A 17052-nucleotide genomic window follows, 5' to 3' on the forward strand; every position below is an offset into this window, starting at 1 on the left:
GAGGTGTCCAATTCAAATCCCGCTGGCGGCTGCTGCTCCCTGTGATCTAGGGCAAGTCACTTAACCCTCTATTGCCTCAGGTACAAACTTAGATTGTGAGCCCTCCTGGGACAGAGAAATATCCAGAGTACCTGAATATAACTTACCTTGAGCTACTACTGAAAAAGGTGTGAGCAAAATACAAATAAATAAAAATGGAGTCCAACTAATGTAAGCACTAAGAAATTCTGCTTCTTGCCACTATTAGGACATTTGGGACTCTGTTTACTAAGGTGCGCTATGTTTTTAGCATGTGCACAAAATTAGCACACGCTTACTGCGTAGGCACTAAGCGTGTGCTAATTTTGTGCACATGCTAAAAACATAGCGCACCTTAGTAAACACTAATGCACCTCTAGCGCGGCTTAGTAAACATGGCCCTCGAGGTCTTTTTCCTCCTTGCTATTACTTTTATGTTCATTTTCACTTCTATTTTTGTGAAAAGACATTCCTCTCTATATAAGGGAACAGTTAGAACACAAATAGCTTCAGTTTTGTATGGAAACATTAGCATACGGCCATTAAAAAATCGGACATTTTCTTGCTGCGGTAAAAACGGCCTTAGCATGTGAGAAAACTCGCGTAAGGGTCTGCTAAGGCTATGTTCTACTTCAGCTTTGTAAAAGGACCCCTTAGCATTTATACAGATCTTGAAAATCCATCCACCCCACTACTCATCATCAGAGCTCCCCCACTCCATGTAACGCATGAATATATCATGGACAGCTGATGTCACGCTGGCTGGTACAAATTCTCCTCTAGTTCTCTCTGCAGCTCCCTTCAAGGATCACCAAACTACTTGGTTGTCATGATGAGGACTGGGCCAGTCTTGGCTATTCTTCCAGTGCATCTCAGAGCTGCTTGTTTCTATTTTTATTAGATAATGGAGCTACTTATGGTCTGGTATGATGTAATTTTACAAATTTTTTTCTTCCACAGGTAAATCCTGTTTTACCTGTGGAAAAGAGCTTTAATAAAATTACCCCCTGAGTGTAGCCACATAATGGTACAAGCTGGGTGACCAGAAGGTTTATACTTTTATGTAGCCTGTGTGTAGGTATGTTTAGGAGAGGAGTTTCGGCAGAATATGAGTGGGCTGATAAAGTCTTATGTAGTTGTAAAATACACTTGTACTTATGGGCGTACAATCGCACCTATTATTTCCAAGTAGTGTAAATGTGTACAGGTATTTTGTAAAGACATACAAGCACCTACTTTTTGACTTTCTACCTAGGTGACCTACAGTGGCGTAGCCAGGAATTTTCAACAAGGGATGCGTCTCTAGCCCGGCCCACAAAGCTCTTACAATTTCCTTGCTCCCCCCACTTCCCCCTACCTTAATATCGCCTCCAGTATTTGCCAGGCAGCGGCAGTGCTACTCATAGGCTACCTGCCGCCTGCACCGGGGCTTTCTCTCTGAACCGTCCCAACCTACAGAAAACAGGAAGTTGCGTCAGAAGGGATGGGACGATTCAGAGAGAAAGCCCTGGTGCAGGCCACAAGCAGCCTATGAGTGCCGCTGGTGCTGCCCCCAACAAAGACCGGAGGTGATTTTAATTCACGGAGGGAGCAGAAAGAGGGAGGGAACTGTGAAAGATTTGCAGGGCTGGGAAGGGAAAAATACCAAACTGTGTGTGGAGGGCAGGAGGGAGAAGGGAGAGAAATGCAGAGTGGCACCATTAATAGTAATCGACTGACAGGGGGTGCATACGCAACATACGCATCTTGAATGGCTACACCACTGGTGATATGTTAGAAAATTTATCCTCCAGGAGGACAGTTGTTAAAGCCATTGCTATGGGAATATAAAGAATCTGTCATGTCAACTGTAGTATTGAAGAGTGAAAAAGTAGAACTTGGGGGTGGGGGGAGGGATAATATTTATATTATTTTGTATTATTTATTTTATTTGCCCTTCATTGTATTTTCCCATTTAGTTTACATTACACTGTAACTTTTCTACGTAAAATTATCAATAGAAATCAAACAAAATAAAAAAAGGAAAAGAAAATAAGATGATACCTTTTTTATTGGACATAACTTAATACATTTCTTGATTAGCTTTCGAAGGTTGCCCTTCTTCGTCAGATCGGCAACCTTCGAAAGCTAATCAAGAAATGTATTAAGTTATGTCCAATAAAAAAGGTATCATCTTATTTTCTTGTCCATGTTTTATTTTGTTTGATTTCTATTGATAACCTTAAGATTTGGACTAACACGGCTACCACACTCCTCTAGTACGTAAAATTATAAATTGCTTTAAGTTTTTTAAGAGTAAGACATTTAAAAAAAAATGAAAATATAAATAAAAACATGGAAATGGGTTATTTGAAAATTGTCCACCCTGTGCACTGATAAAAAAAAAAATATGTGGATTAATCCACAGCACACATATATTGTGTTGTTCACAGGCCAAAGTTAGGTTAGGGGGAAATCATCCATATAGTTTTGGCTTGGGAAGAGAATCCTCAAAAAAGTAGGTGCTGTAGATCTTTGTGTCTACTTTGAGGGTGCAAAATGTACTAGTAAAATAGTCACAGGCCTGCAACATTGTGGACAATGTGAAAGTTGATTCAGTGTGGTCATCCCGGATTACTGAGGTTGAAATATAGACAGAATCTGACCATAGATAAGAACGGAGCCGGTGGTGGGAGGCAGGGCTGGTGGTGGGAGGCGGGGCTGGTGGTGGGAGGCGGGGCTGGTGGTTGGGAGGCGGGGATAGTGCTGGGCAGACTTACACAGTCTGTGCCCTGAAAAGGACAGATACAAATCAAGGTAAGGTATACACAAAAAGTAGCACATGTGAGTTTATCTTGTTGGGCAGACTAGATGGACTGTGCAGGTCTTTTTCTGCCGTCATCTACTATGTTACTATGTTACATAGATAAGAACAGTAAGGCCCACCTAGTCTGCCCAATTTGTGTCCTGGTGCAATTTCACAGACCACATTACATCTCAGTTTTCCCCTCACTTTTTTGCAACTATGCATCTTCTTTGCTTATCTTAGGTTTTCTTGAATTCTGTTACTCTTTTTGCTGCCACTGTCTCCCCTCCGAGGTCATTCCATGTATCCATCACTCTTTCCATGAAGAAATTATGTTCTAGTGTTAGTCCTCAAGTTCCTCATCCATTTTGCAGCCTCATACTGTGACCTCTTGCTCAAGAGCATCCTTTCCTTTGAGAAAGCTCTGATTTTTGTGCCTGATTCATAACTTTGGGGTAATTGTCACTGGTGTGATAGCACATCACATATTAGTTCAGAGTTTTTGAGTGGAGTCATAGGCACAGCAGCTGCTTCTCCTCGTAGCGTTCTGCTGATAATCTGTGCTCTTTCAGGAAGTATTTTTTCATGGAGAGAGTTGGTGGATGCTTGGAATGCCCTCCCATGGGAGGTGGTGGAGATGAAAACGGTAACGGAATTAAAAAATGCGTGGGATAAACATAAAGGAATCCTGTTCAGAAGGAATGGATCCTCAGAAGCTTAGCAGAGATTGGGTGGCGGCGGGGCTAGTGGTTGGGAGGCGGGGCTAGAGCTGGGCAGACTTCTATGGTCTGTGCCCTGAAAATGGCAGATACAAATCAAGGTCAGGTATACATATAAAGTAGCACATATGAGTTTATCTTGTTGGGCAGACTGGATGGACCATACAGGTCTTTTTTCTGCTGTCATCTACTATGTTACTATGTTACTTTCTCCCTGCAGGCACTATGTCTATCCATCGCATCCATGCCCGGGAGATCCTGGACTCCCGTGGTAACCCCACAGTTGAGGTGGATCTCTATACTGGCAAAGGTGAGTACCAGAAGTGTGTCTGGATAGCCATAATCTAATGGTTCTCAACCCAGTCCTTGAGACACACCTAACCAGTCAGTTTTTCAGGATACCCTCAATGAATATGCAAGCGATAGCTTTGCATACAATGGAGGTAGGGGGTGTAAATCTATCTCATGCATATTCATTATGGGTATCATAGGAGCCGACTTTTTTAAATGATTGGGGGTGCTGAATTTTATTTTTACAGGTGGTGCATTCCCCCCCCCTCCGAGTTCCAGGGCCCCCCCCTCCCCTTCATCTCTCCATCCATCCAAATTTTAAAAGCCATCTTCTTACCTCGTCGGGGTGTTACGGCGGCAGCTGCACACAGTGAAAAGCGTGCAGGCTCGCGCTTCAGCCTTCCCTCATCTGTCCCTCAGCTCTGGTCCCGCCCTCATTTCCTGTTTCCGCAAGGGCGGGACCAGAACTGAGAGACAGACGAGGGAAGGCTGAAGCACGAGCCTGTAACACTTTTCACTGCGTGCAGCTGCCGCCGCCGTAACACCCCGACGAGGTAAGAAGATAGCTTTTAAAATTTGGACGGACGGAGGAATTGCGGGGCGGGGGGGCCCTGGAACTCGGAGGGAGGGAGGGACGGACAGACGGATGGACGGCCCTGGAACTCGGAGGAAGGGAGGAGGGGGGCCTGGAACTCGGAGGGGAGGGTGACCTTCCCCCGTCTTTGGGACCATTCCAATGCTGTTCCCCAAGTGATCACCAGGTGTCACTATGAACAACTTGGATTTCCCCTCTGGGAGATTGTAGGTGTCATATCTGTGAGGTGAAAGAGGCTATTAGAGCCGAAAGAACATCCTTCAAAAAATGGAAAAAGGGATCCGAATGAAGATAATAAGAAGCAACATAAGCACTGTCAAGCTAGATGCAAAGCATTGATTAAAAAAAAAGGCATGCAGATTGTGAAAAATTGCAGAAAGACCTTAGGAAACTGGAAGACTGGGCATCCAAATGGCAGATGAAATTTAATGTAGACAATTGCAAAGTGATGCACATTGGGAAGAATAATCCGAATCATAGTTATCTAATGCTAGGGTCCACTTAAGGAGTCAGCACTCAAGAAAAATACCTAGGTGTCATTGTAGACAATATGCTGAAATCTTCTGCTCAGTGTGTGGTGGCGGCCAAATAAGCAAACAGGATGCTAGGGATTATTAGGAGAGGGATGCAAAACAAGACTAAAAATATTATAATGCTCAATGGTGCGACCTCACCTTGAGTATAGTGTTCTGGTCGCCATATCTCAAAAAAGATAAAGCAGAATTAGAAAAGGTTCAACCAAAATGATAGGAGGGGATAGAACTGTTCCCATATGAGAAAAAGCAAAAAAGGTTAGGGTTCCTCAGCTTGGAAAGGAGACGGCTGAGGGGAGATATGATTGAGGTCTACAAAATCCTGAGTGGTGTGGAGCGGGTGGAGGTTCCGCGTTAGGAGTTACGGATCAAGAAAGGGATCTGGGTGTCGTCGTCGATGATACGCTGAAACCTTCTGCTCAGTGTGCTGCTGCGGCTAGGAAAGCGAATAGAATGTTGGGTGTTATTAGGAAGGGTATGGAGTCCAGGTGTGCGGATGTTATAATGCCGTTGTATCGCTCCATGGTGCGACCGCACCTGGAGTATTGTGTTCAGTACTGGTCTCCGTATCTCAAAAAAGATATAGTAGAATTGGAAAAGGTACAGCGAAGGGCGACGAAAATGATAGTGGGGATGGGACAACTTTCCTATGAAGAGAGGCTGAGAAGGCTAGGGCTTTTCAGCTTGGAGAAGAGACGGCTGAGGGGAGATATGATAGAAGTGTATAAAATAATGAGTGGAATGGATCGGGTGGATGTGAAGCGACTGTTCACGCTATCCAAAAATACTAGGACTAGAGGGCATGAGTTGAAGCTACAGTGTGGTAAATTTAAAACGAATCGGAGAAAATTTTTCTTCACCCAACGTGTAATTAGACTCTGGAATTCGTTGCCGGAGAACGTGGTACGGGCGGTTAGCTTGACGGAGTTTAAAAAGGGGTTAGATAGATTCCTAAAGGACAAATCCATAGACTGCTATTAAATGGACTTGGAAAAATTCCGCATTTTTAGGTATAACTTGTCTGGAATGTTTTTACGTTTGGGGAGCGTGCCAGGTGCCCTTGACCTGGATTGGCCACTGTCGGTGACAGGATGCTGGGCTAGATGGACCTTTGGTCTTTCCCAGTATGGCACTACTTATGTACTTATGTACTTATGTACTAATTGATTTCTCACTCGTTCAAAAAGTACAAAGACCAGGGGACACTGAATGGAAATACTGGAAATACAAATAGGAGGAAATATTTGTTTCACTCAAAGAATAATTAAGCTCTGGAATTCATTGCTGGTTAGTGTATCTGGGTTTAAAAAAAGGTTTGGACAAGTTACTAGGGAGGAAAAGTCCATAGTCTGTTATTGAGATAGACATGGGAGAAGCCACTGCTTGCCCTGGGATTGGTAGCATTGAATGGTGCTACTACTTGGTACTTGTGACCTGGATTGACTGCTCCTGGAAGCAGGATACTGGGCCAGATGGGCCATTGGTCTGACCCAGTATGGCTATTCTTATGTTATTACATTCTCTCAGTTAGGACCAAATGCAGGTGATACTTATCCTTATGGATGACCTCTAGTTTTCCAACCCTATCCTGGAGACACACATAGCCCTCTGGACTTTCAGGATGTTCATAATAAATATGCTGTAGATAAATTTGTATATAGAGACATATTATGCAATCTTGTCTCATGTATATTTGCTCAGGTAATCCTGAAAACCCAACTGGCTATGTGACTCCATGACAGGGTTGGGAAGCATGCTCTAGTTGGTGGTCAGAGAAGAGAAATGAATTTATGGGGTGTCAGGGTTTGGAATTTTACAGCTGGGCACCATCATTGATTGTGAGATCTTTACTTCTAGGCCGATTTCGTGCAGCCGTTCCCAGCGGTGCCTCTACTGGCATCTATGAGGCTCTAGAACTTCGTGATGGAGACAAGTCCAGGTACTTGGGAAAAGGTAAGAGCCAAAGAGACTTCAGCATTTAATCAAGTGTGGCTGCTGGAGGAGGGGAAAGGATTAGTATCTGGGTCTCGCTGACTTGTCTACTCTCTTTCCTCTTACAGGCGTGTTGCATGCTGTTGAACACATCAACAAGACCATTGCACCTGCGCTGATTGAAAAGGTTTCCAGTATCTGATGTATTGTCAGCATGACCCTGCCCTGCCCATTTCATCTATGTCATACACTGTATCAAAGAGCCCCTCACCCTCCTTCAGCCAACTACACTGTCGTTAAGAAAAGCCATGCTGAGTCAGAGTAAGGTCTACCAAGCTCAGCATCCTGTCTCCAATAGTGGCCAGTCCAGGTCACAAGTACCTGTCAGATCTCAAAAAGTAGATCTTTCTCATAGCTCCTGGCCAGGGACGAACAATGGCTCTCCTAAGTCTACCTGGCTAATAATTTTTTTATGAACGTTTCCTCCAGGATCTTGTCCAATCCTCTTTTGAAACCTGCTATGTTGGTCACCTTGATAAATCCCCAGTCAACAGATTCTACAGCATAATTATGCACTGCATAAAAAAATTTCTAAAATTTGATTTTGATCTGCTGGTCATTGTTTCATGGAGTGTCCTCTTATTTTCGTGTTTGATGGGTTAAACAACTAACTCTTCCCTATTTATCCTTCCACACCACTCATCAAACATATAAATGGCAAGAGGCGTACTCACTCGCAAATGCGCAGTAGAGACCCTCTCTGTCCCGCCCCCGCGTCAATACGTGATGACGGAGGCGTGACAGAAAGGGAACCCGTGCACCTGCGAGTGAGGGAACCGCCGTCGCCACCACTCCCCCCCCAGGGTTGTCGCCGCCGCCACCCACCCTCCACCCGGGCCGGGTACCTGGCTTCACTATTCAAACCGCCGGAATGCAGCACACAGCTCATCTGAGCTGCCGTCGGCCTTCCTTACCTGCCTGTGTCCCGCCCTCGCCAACGTTACGTCACATGAGGGCGGAACACACGCAGAGAAGAAGGAAGGCCGACGGCAGCTCAGATGAGCTGTGTGCTGCGTTCCGGCGGTTTGAATAGTGAAGCCAGGTACCCGGCCCGGGTGGAGGGGTGGTGGAGGGGACTCTGGGGGGAGGGGCGGCGGCGACCTATCCAGGGGGGCCTTTCAACCCCCCCCTTCCTTTACTAGCCCGTTTTTACGGGCTCAACGGCTAGTAATTTTATAAACATCTAACATAATCTCTTCTCTTCACAAGGGAAGCGTTCTATCACCTTTATTATTTTGTTGCCCTTTTTTTGAACCTTTTCTAGTTGCGTTATCTCATGCACTAGGGACCTATACAGAAGGATAATGATACTCTCACTTCTGCTCTCCATCCCTTTTTGGGTAATCCCTAACATTCTATTCACTTTCTTAGCAGCCGTAGCATACTGGGCTGAAACTTTCAACAAATTATCCATAATAAGTCCAAGATCTTTTTCTTGGGTGGTCACTCCTAACTCAGAACCCAACGTTTTATACCTGTCGTTGGGATTGTTTTGAATGTAGTTGGGGCGAAGAACTGGTTTAGCACTGGAGAACTATCTTCAGCTATTGAGAGGGCTGGCTTGATGATCATTCCATGCCCTGATATCCTGGGTAGAGGGTGTTTTCAACAAAAAGAAGTCCTACTAGTGCCTTGCCCTGATCAGTGTGGTGCTAGTACTCTAGCACTGTGCCAGTGCATTCAAGCTAGACAGGCGTCTAAAGAGTAACGCCACAAGACTACGGAGAGACAGCTCTTTAGAAAAAAAATGTGTGCTGAGTTTGGGGAGTTCTGGGAATGACCATAAGCCTCTTCTTGTTAATCTCTCCAACTCTGGTTATTTTTTTTGTAGAAACTGAGTGTGGTAGAACAGGAGAAGATTGATAAAGTGATGCTCGATCTGGATGGAACCGAGAATAAATGTAAGTCCATAATAGCACAAGCCAAGGTACAGGAAGCAGTGATGTAGCTACGGGTACGCCTGCCCACCCGTTCCTGGCTCAGGCCCACCCATTGGTAGCACCCCACATCAAAATCTCTCCTCCTCTGTGGCATCCCGGCATCTGCTCACCCCTTGCTAAACCCCGTCCCTCCCCGGTGTACCTTATAGGCATCCCTAGTGCCTGCAGTGATGCATTATTGCTGCTTACGCTGGCCCCGCAGACTTCCATCGGTCGGGTCCTGCCAGACAGGAAACAGGAAATTACATCAGCGAGGGCGGGACCCGGCCAATGGAAGCCTGCAGAGCCGGCGCAGGCAGCAATAATGAATCACTACAGACGAAGGGCACGCCGGTAAGGTACACCAGGGAGGGATGTGGTTCAGCGACAGACAGGCAGATGCCAGAGAGGAAGAGCGATGTTGATGGCGTAGGTGAAAAAAAAAAAACTATATACTTGTTTGTATCTCTGGGGGGCGTGGCATGGAAGGGCCCATCTAAGTTCACTCTGGGCCCATTCAAAATCTGGGTCTGGCTATGCCACTGGCAGGAAGATAAAAGTCTTGCAGAGGGTTAGTCAGTGCTTCTCATCCCTCCCCTGGAGGCACACCTAGCTGGTGGAGTTTTTAGGATTACCACAGTAAAATGCATGAGATAGATTTGCATACAACGGGCCTCCAACCATATAGAAATTTATCGCATGCATAAAATCTGACTGGCAAGATGTGCCTCCAGGAGAGGACTGAGAAGCACTGGGCTAGATTTACCAAAAGGTTTTAGCAAACACCAATATGTATTAACGCATGCTATGCCATTGCAATGGAATCAATTTACTAATAATCAGCTATTGCTGATTTTGTGGAAGAGTGCTATGTCAAGTTTTTAATAAACATAATATGGTGGCACGTTTTAGTAAATAAAGCCCAGAGTCAGTGGCAGAGCAGAGGATTAGAACTGAAACCTAGGGAAGTATGTGACTCAACTGGGGCCACACACACAGAACTGATGTAAATTTCTTCCTCTCTGTCTCTCTCAATAGCTAAGTTTGGAGCCAATGCCATCCTGGGGGTGTCTCTGGCGGTCTGTAAAGCTGGTGCTGCTGAGAAGGGTGTGCCCCTATATCGCCACATCGCTGACCTTGCTGGCAACAAAGAACTTATCCTGCCTGTTCCCGTGAGTGCTTTATTGCGTTTCTGTGTTCCACTCCCCAACCCACTTCAACAGGAGACACTTGCTTTCCTTTTCATGAGCTAAAGAACTGTACTGCTCTTACTTCGGGCCCTGTTTACTAGGCCACGCTGTAGGTGCACTATCGTTTTTAGTGCGTGCTTGTGCTAGAGACATAGGAACATATGGACGTCTCTAGCATTAGCACACGCTAAAAATGCTAGCGTGCCTCAGTAAACAGGACCCTTAATTTTAATTTAATTCATGAATTATATTCCATTCTATGCCCACAAAAAAACTAGGTAGATTACAAAATAGAAGCCTATGAGTTCCTTATTGCATTCCTATACGAAAGAGCAAACTACTGTGTTCCCTTGCTCCCGTACTTCCCACAAATTCTACACCATTCCCTTACTCTATCAACCAACCTCTGTATTCCTTTTCCTCTCTTCACCTGCCCTCCCCCCCCCCAGGCTTTTAACGTGATCAATGGTGGCTCACATGCTGGAAACAAGTTAGCCATGCAGGAGTTCATGATCTTGCCTGTGGGGGCCAGTTCCTTCGCGGAGGCCATGCGGATTGGAGCCGAAGTCTATCACAACCTGAAGGGCGTCATCAAAACCAAGTATGGAAAGGATGCCACAAACGTTGGTGATGAGGGGGGATTTGCACCCAACATCCTGGAGAACAATGAAGGTGAGGTAGAGGACTTTGCTGTCCAGCTGTGTATTAGTTCAAATGCCTGCTCTTCTCATTTTCCCCAATACACAACCTACACAGTGGTGATCACTGTAATACTATATCTGACTCATATAAATAAAAGTCAATAAAATATAAGGAGATTTTTTTTTGTATTGGACCAAATTCTTCACTAGCTTTCAGGAGCTCACACTCTATTCTTCGGGATGCATGGATGGGCAGACTGGATAGATCCTATGGTCTTTATCTGCCTATAGGTCAGAGAAATTGTTCTGAATTGCTAGAACAGATTTCTAAACATCTAGAGGCACTGTTTACTAAGCCATGCTGTAGGTGCACTAACGTTTTAGTGCACGCTAAAAATTAGTGTACATTAATGCTAGAGACACCAATACTACAACATTACTTAACATTTCTAAAGCGCTACTAGGGTTACGCAGCGCTGTACAGTTTAACAAAGAAGGACAGTCCCTGCTCAAAGGAGTTTACAATCTAATGGACAAAATGTGCAGTCAATCAAATTGGGGCAGTCTAGATTTCCTGAATAGAGGTATAATGGTTAGGTGCCGAAGGCGAAATTGAAGAGGTGGGCTTTGAGCAAGGATTTGAAGATGGGCGGGGGGGGGGGGGGGGGGGCTGGCATATGGGCTCAGGGAGTTTATTCCAAGCATGGGGTGAGGCGAGGCAGAAAGGGCGGAGCCTGGAATTGGCGGTGGTGGAGAAGGGTGCAGAGAGGAGGGACCCATATATTCCTATGGGTGTCTCTAGCATTAGCACGCGATAACGCTAGAGACACCCATAGTAAATAGGGCCCTAGGAATGTAAGGCCTTTAGAAATTAAAATGACTAGACACTTCAAAACGGACACATAAGGATATAACATATACTTCGATTTTTTACTTAATGTATTACCAGTCATAATTTTTTGCCTATTTGCCGCTTTCTTATCAATCTGGTAATGCATCAACCCCCTCCCCTCCCCATCTCAGTTTCTCTTCTCTCACTATCATTGTAATATAATCTATGATTCACTTACAATGTATGTTCAGGCAGTGCCATCTTTTCTTTCTCTCAGATCTGCATCTGATCTGATGAAACAAGCATCAAATCCCAAAAGTTACTCAAGAAATGTATTAAGTTAGTCGATATCATCTCGTGTCATTCTTTTTGTTTAATGACCTTTATTTTTGCACATTCAAGTGCAGTAATGCAGTGACCACATTACTGTAGCTGTCTCAGCTACTTTTAAATCCGGTTTCTAATTCTGAAGTCCTGGAGAATGACCTTTACAGACAGACCTCCTTTCCTCGGCCAGTCCTCTCTCTTTTCCCCAAAGGCCACAGCTAGAATTAGCAGGGTAATATGATCGGGTGGCGGAGAGGGGGGGGATAGGACAAGCAGCACAGCACTTTCTCAAGAGCAATGTCATGGACAGAGGAGTCCCTCGGCCTATGCAATAAGAAGTGAGGCCTCTGGGGAACGTGGAGCGGGGAGATATACAAAGTTGACCTTGATGGAGGACAGAAATCAGTCTTGATCAGTTTGTGTCCTAGTACAATCTGCGATTTGAAGTCTTTTGCTTTCCTTTTTTAAATTAATGCATCAAATTTATTTTATTACATTTGTACCCCGCGCTTTCCCACTCATGGCAGGCTCAATGCGGCTTACATGGGGCAATGGGAGGGTTAAGTGACTTGCCCAGAGTCACAAGGAGCTTCCTGTGCCTGAAGTGGGAATCGAACTCAGTTCCTCAGTTCCCCAGAACCAAAGTCCACCACCCTAACCACTAGGCCACTCCAAATGGTTTTGCATATGCTTACACTCATGTAAACCACAACTGACATTAGCTTAGCTGTTACTCTGTTTGCAGTATTGTGTGTGGGTACAAGGGCGTGAAAAGTGCCAAATGTTATGCAGGGGAAGGGTGCCTTTACTGAGTCCAGCTTTTCAGCTATCTATTTTGAGTTCCTGTCTCATGTATCCATATGACTTCTGCGTGAGGCTGTGAAGCTCTGTTCTTCAGCTCTCTGTGCTGTATTTATGGGTAAATAATCATCACTGCAGAGTGCTAATGGCAATGTCTCTATCCCCCTACAGCATTAGAACTCTTGAAGTCTGCCATTGAGAAGGCTGGATACCCTGACAAGATTGTCATTGGCATGGACGTGGCTGCCTCTGAGTTCCACCGTCAGGGCAAATATGACCTGGACTTCAAGTCTCCAGATGATCCCAATCGCTACATCACTGGACAGAAGCTGGGGGAGCTATACAAGAGTTTCATCAACCACTACCCTGGTAAGTCAGGGCCACTGCAGGAACACACCTTCAGGTCTTCTTCCCCTCTTCAGTAGGGATCCTTCCATTGCAAGGACAACTCAGGTTTATATTGCTGACTTCAGGGAGATGGAGACAACATTCATGCCTACTACCCCCACCCTACTACTGCTACTTATCATTTCTATAGGAACTGTCTCTTCCATGTTCAGCGTAAAGTGCTGCGTGTGTCTAGTACTGTACGCTGAACATGTAAGAGACAGTTCCTGCTCGACAGAGTTCACAATCTAATCATGAAAGACAAACAGGACAAATAAGGGATAAGGGAATTACTTAAGGTGGGAATTATAAAACAGACATTTTTTTTTGTTATATTTGTACCCCACACTTTCCCACTCTTGGCAGGCTCAATGTGGCTTACATGGGGCAATGGAGGGTTAAGTGACTTGCCCAGAGTCACAAGAAGCTGCCTGTGCCTGAAGTGGGAATCGAACTCAGTTCCTCAGTTCCCCAGGACCAAAGTCCACCACCCTAACCACTAATTAGGAGTTAAAAGCAGCCTCAAAAAGGTGGGCTTTTAGCCTAGATTTGAAGACGGCCAGAGCTGGAGCTTGATGTACCGATTCAGAAAGTCTATTCAAGGCATATGGGGCAGCAAGACAAAAGGAACGGAGCCTGGAGTTCACAGTGGAGGAGAAGAGTACAGATAAGAGAGATTTACCCGATGAACGGAGTTCCCGGGGAGGAGTGTAGGGAAAGATAAGAGTGGAGAGGTACTGAGAAGCTGCAGAGTGAATGCACTTGTAATTCAATAACAGCAGTTTGAATTGTACGCGGAAATGGATAGAGAGCCAATGAAGTGATTTGAGGAGAGGTCTAACATGCGCATAGTGACTCTGGTGGAATATAAGTCATGCAGCAGAGTTTTGAACACATTGAAGGGGAGAGAGATGGCTTAGTGAGAGACCTGTGAGAAGCAAGTTGCAGTAGTCTGTGAAAGGTGATAAGAATGTGCATAAGGGTTTTGGTAGTTTTGGTTGGAAGGGACAAATTTTGGTGATGTTCTAGAGAAAGAAATGACAGGTTTTAGCAGTCTGTTGGATATGTGCAGAGAAAGAGAGAGAGGAGTCAAAGATGACCCCAAGGCTACGAACTGTTGAGACAGGGAAATGAAAGTGTTATCCACAGAGATAGAGAATTGGGGAAGAGGAGAGGTGGGTTTAGGGGAAAAGATAAGAAGCTCAGTCTTGGTCATGTTTAGTTTCAGATGGCGGTGAGACATCCAGGCAGCAAGGTCAGACAGGCAGGCTGAAACTTGGGCCTGGATTCCTGCTGAAATTTCTGGTGTGGAGAAATAGATATGGGAGTCATCAGTATAAAGGTGATACTGAAAACCATGGGAGGAGATCAGAGCACCAAGGGAAGAAGTATAGATGGAGAAAAGAAGAGGTCCCAAGACAGAGCCCTGAATTACACCAACATAGTGTGTTAAGAGGCTCCACCAGAGCATACATTAAAAGTACGATGGGAGAGATAAGAAGAAAACCAAGAAAGAACAGAGCCCTGAAATCCAAGTGAGGACAGCGTATCAAGGAGTAGGTGATGATCAACAGTGTCAAAAGCAGCAGATAGATCGAGAAGGATGAGGTTAGAATACAGATCTTTGGATCTGGCCAGAAACAGTCCTTGGAGACTTTAGCAAGGGCTGTTTCAATTGAATGCAGAGGGTGAAAGCCAGATTGAAGTGAATCAAGACTAGCTTGAGAGGAAAGATAGTCAAGGCAACGGCGGTGAACAGTGTATTCAAGTATCTTGGATAGGAAAGGGAGGAGGGAGATGGGGTGATAGTTGGAAGGGCAGGTAGGGTCCAATGAAGGTTTTTTGAGGAGTGGTATAACTCATGGGCGTAACTACATGGGGCCACGGGGGCATGAGCCCCCCCAGATATGGCCCTGGCCCCCCAGCGCCAACCCTTTCGACCAACCCCCTTCCTGCCGCCTCTGCCAACCCTCCCCCGCCGCCATCAGGTACCTGTGCTGGTGGGGGTCCCCAACCCCCCGCCAGCCGGTCCTCTTCAGTGCCGGTCTCTGGGCTGGCACGTTGCTGCAGCTGATCTGGAAGGATTCTGTTCTGAGTGAATTGAGGTTGCAGGATGGTAGACTTAGGAGTAACATTAGGAAATACTTTTCACGAAGAGGGTGGTGGATGCATGGAAAGCCCTCCCAGTGGAAGTGGTGGAGACAAAAACAATGACTGAATTCAAAAAAAGTGAGAGATAAATAAAAAAATAAAAGTATCCCTAAATAAAAAAAAAAGGAGGGTATCAAAACAAAACTTAAATGACCATGGCTGTCGATGTGTTATGATGGGCAGGAGTGAGGCTTAGATGGCAACTCCAGCAATGGGGAAGTAAGGCCAGTGCTGTGCAGACTTGTATGGTCTGTGTCCCATATTTGATAGACAGTGGGATTCAGTGGCAAACTCCAGTAGCTCAGAAGTAAGACCGGTGCCGTGCAGACTTAAACGGTCTGTGGACCAAAAAATGCAAAAAGATCAGGACCAAGTATGCTATTTTATACTACATTCATATCATATGTTAGAGTGTGAGTGCTGTGTATCTCAGTGGGGGAGGGGAAGTTGAATTTAGCAAATAAAATGTTGTTAGTTAGTAATATTGTTGGATTGCTGGTTTAATCATGCATTGATAACCAATTTGACAGTTGGACAGACTAGATGGACCATGCAGGTCTTTATCTGCCATCATTTACTATGTTACTGTGTTACTATGAGCAAATCCTGGTTTTACTCTATAACACACTGAGTCTTGCAGTTACAGGATCTCTAAGAAATGTAGAAACTATAAATTTCAGCATGCAGTAGGGATAAGATCCTGGTTTGGCCCATCCTTGACACTATGGGAGCACTGGCTTTAGGCCAGATGGGTCCCTCCATTTCCTCCTTCTCTCCCTCATTCTACCTTCTCCTACTCACAGTGGTCTCCATCGAGGATCCATTCGACCAGGATGACTGGGATACTTGGACAAAGTTTCTGACTGAGGTGAAAATCCAGATTGTGGGAGACGATCTAACAGTCACCAACCCAAAGAGAATCCAAAAGGCCGTGGATGTCAAGGCCTGCAACTGCCTACTGCTGAAAGTCAATCAGATCGGCTCTGTCACAGAGTCCATCCAGGCGTGAGTTTCTAGGATGGGAACACACGTGTGAATGCTGCTCTGGGGAAGTTGGGTGAAACATCAATGGGCATACTGTCAACACCAAGTGGCATGAGAGAGAAACACATGTGTGGGGTAGGCATTTGTAGAGAAGGGATGGCACACTGAAGGTAATGCTGCAAGGGAAAGGGGCATATATGGAAAAGAAGTGGAACACCAAAAGATACACTTTAGGGGTGGGGGTGGAGAGTAAGGGGCATGTGGTGGATGGTTGGAACATTGAGGGTCATACTGGATAGGGGAGTCTCCAAGGGGTGTGTTGCCCAGGAAAGGAAGGATATGTGAAAGAGAGGCAAAGCTAAGAACCTCTTCCCTTGGCCATAAATGTCCCTCTCCATTTGGGCATGTCTTTGGAGGCGGCAGTGTGAGATCATCATGTGTGTGTTTCAGGTGTAAACTGGCACAGTCCAATGGCTGGGGTGTGATGGTCAGCCATCGTTCCGGAGAAACTGAAGATACTTTCATTGCTGACCTTGTGGTTGGACTTTGCACCGGACAGGTGAGTGATCCAGTTTCAAGATAAAGACAAGATCTGATGTTTCCATAAAACCAGTGACCCTTCTGCCCAGCCCATGCTGGTGACAACAGTTTCTTATTGTCTTAAACAAGGGATTTCCAAATGTTAAAACTATAGCATACGAACGTCATTCAGCCTGTTTCATAGCTAAATCACTGCCTTTATTAGTCTTTTTTTCGTTTCTGGCTTAATAGACAAGAGTCTTGGCACCTTGGAGCTTACAATCTAGTCAAAACAAACAGACAAAGCACATAGACAAAAACAACAGTGAGACCTTGAGATGGGTTACAGGTGGGATTTATTGAGGAGG

The 17052-nt window shown here is 45.4% G+C and overlaps 1 protein-coding gene across 1 annotated transcript in view; it reads left to right on the plus strand.

Annotated features, from left to right (window-relative positions):
• Nucleotides 1-17052, plus strand: part of ENO3 (enolase 3) — a 38477-nt gene that overhangs the window by 4567 nt on the left and 16858 nt on the right. Inside the window, exons 2-10 of the mRNA XM_030187035.1 lie at nt 3743-3832; nt 6799-6894; nt 7002-7060; nt 8765-8834; nt 9891-10024; nt 10492-10714; nt 12815-13012; nt 15985-16186; nt 16616-16724. Of these exons, the coding sequence (XP_030042895.1) occupies nt 3748-3832; nt 6799-6894; nt 7002-7060; nt 8765-8834; nt 9891-10024; nt 10492-10714; nt 12815-13012; nt 15985-16186; nt 16616-16724 (1176 nt within the window). The 5' untranslated portion in view covers nt 3743-3747. The remainder of the gene's footprint in view (nt 1-3742; nt 3833-6798; nt 6895-7001; nt 7061-8764; nt 8835-9890; nt 10025-10491; nt 10715-12814; nt 13013-15984; nt 16187-16615; nt 16725-17052) is intronic.

The sequence above is a fragment of the Microcaecilia unicolor genome, chromosome 14 (assembly GCF_901765095.1).
Source record: "Microcaecilia unicolor chromosome 14, aMicUni1.1, whole genome shotgun sequence".
NCBI classification, from domain to species: Eukaryota; Metazoa; Chordata; class Amphibia; order Gymnophiona; family Siphonopidae; genus Microcaecilia; species Microcaecilia unicolor.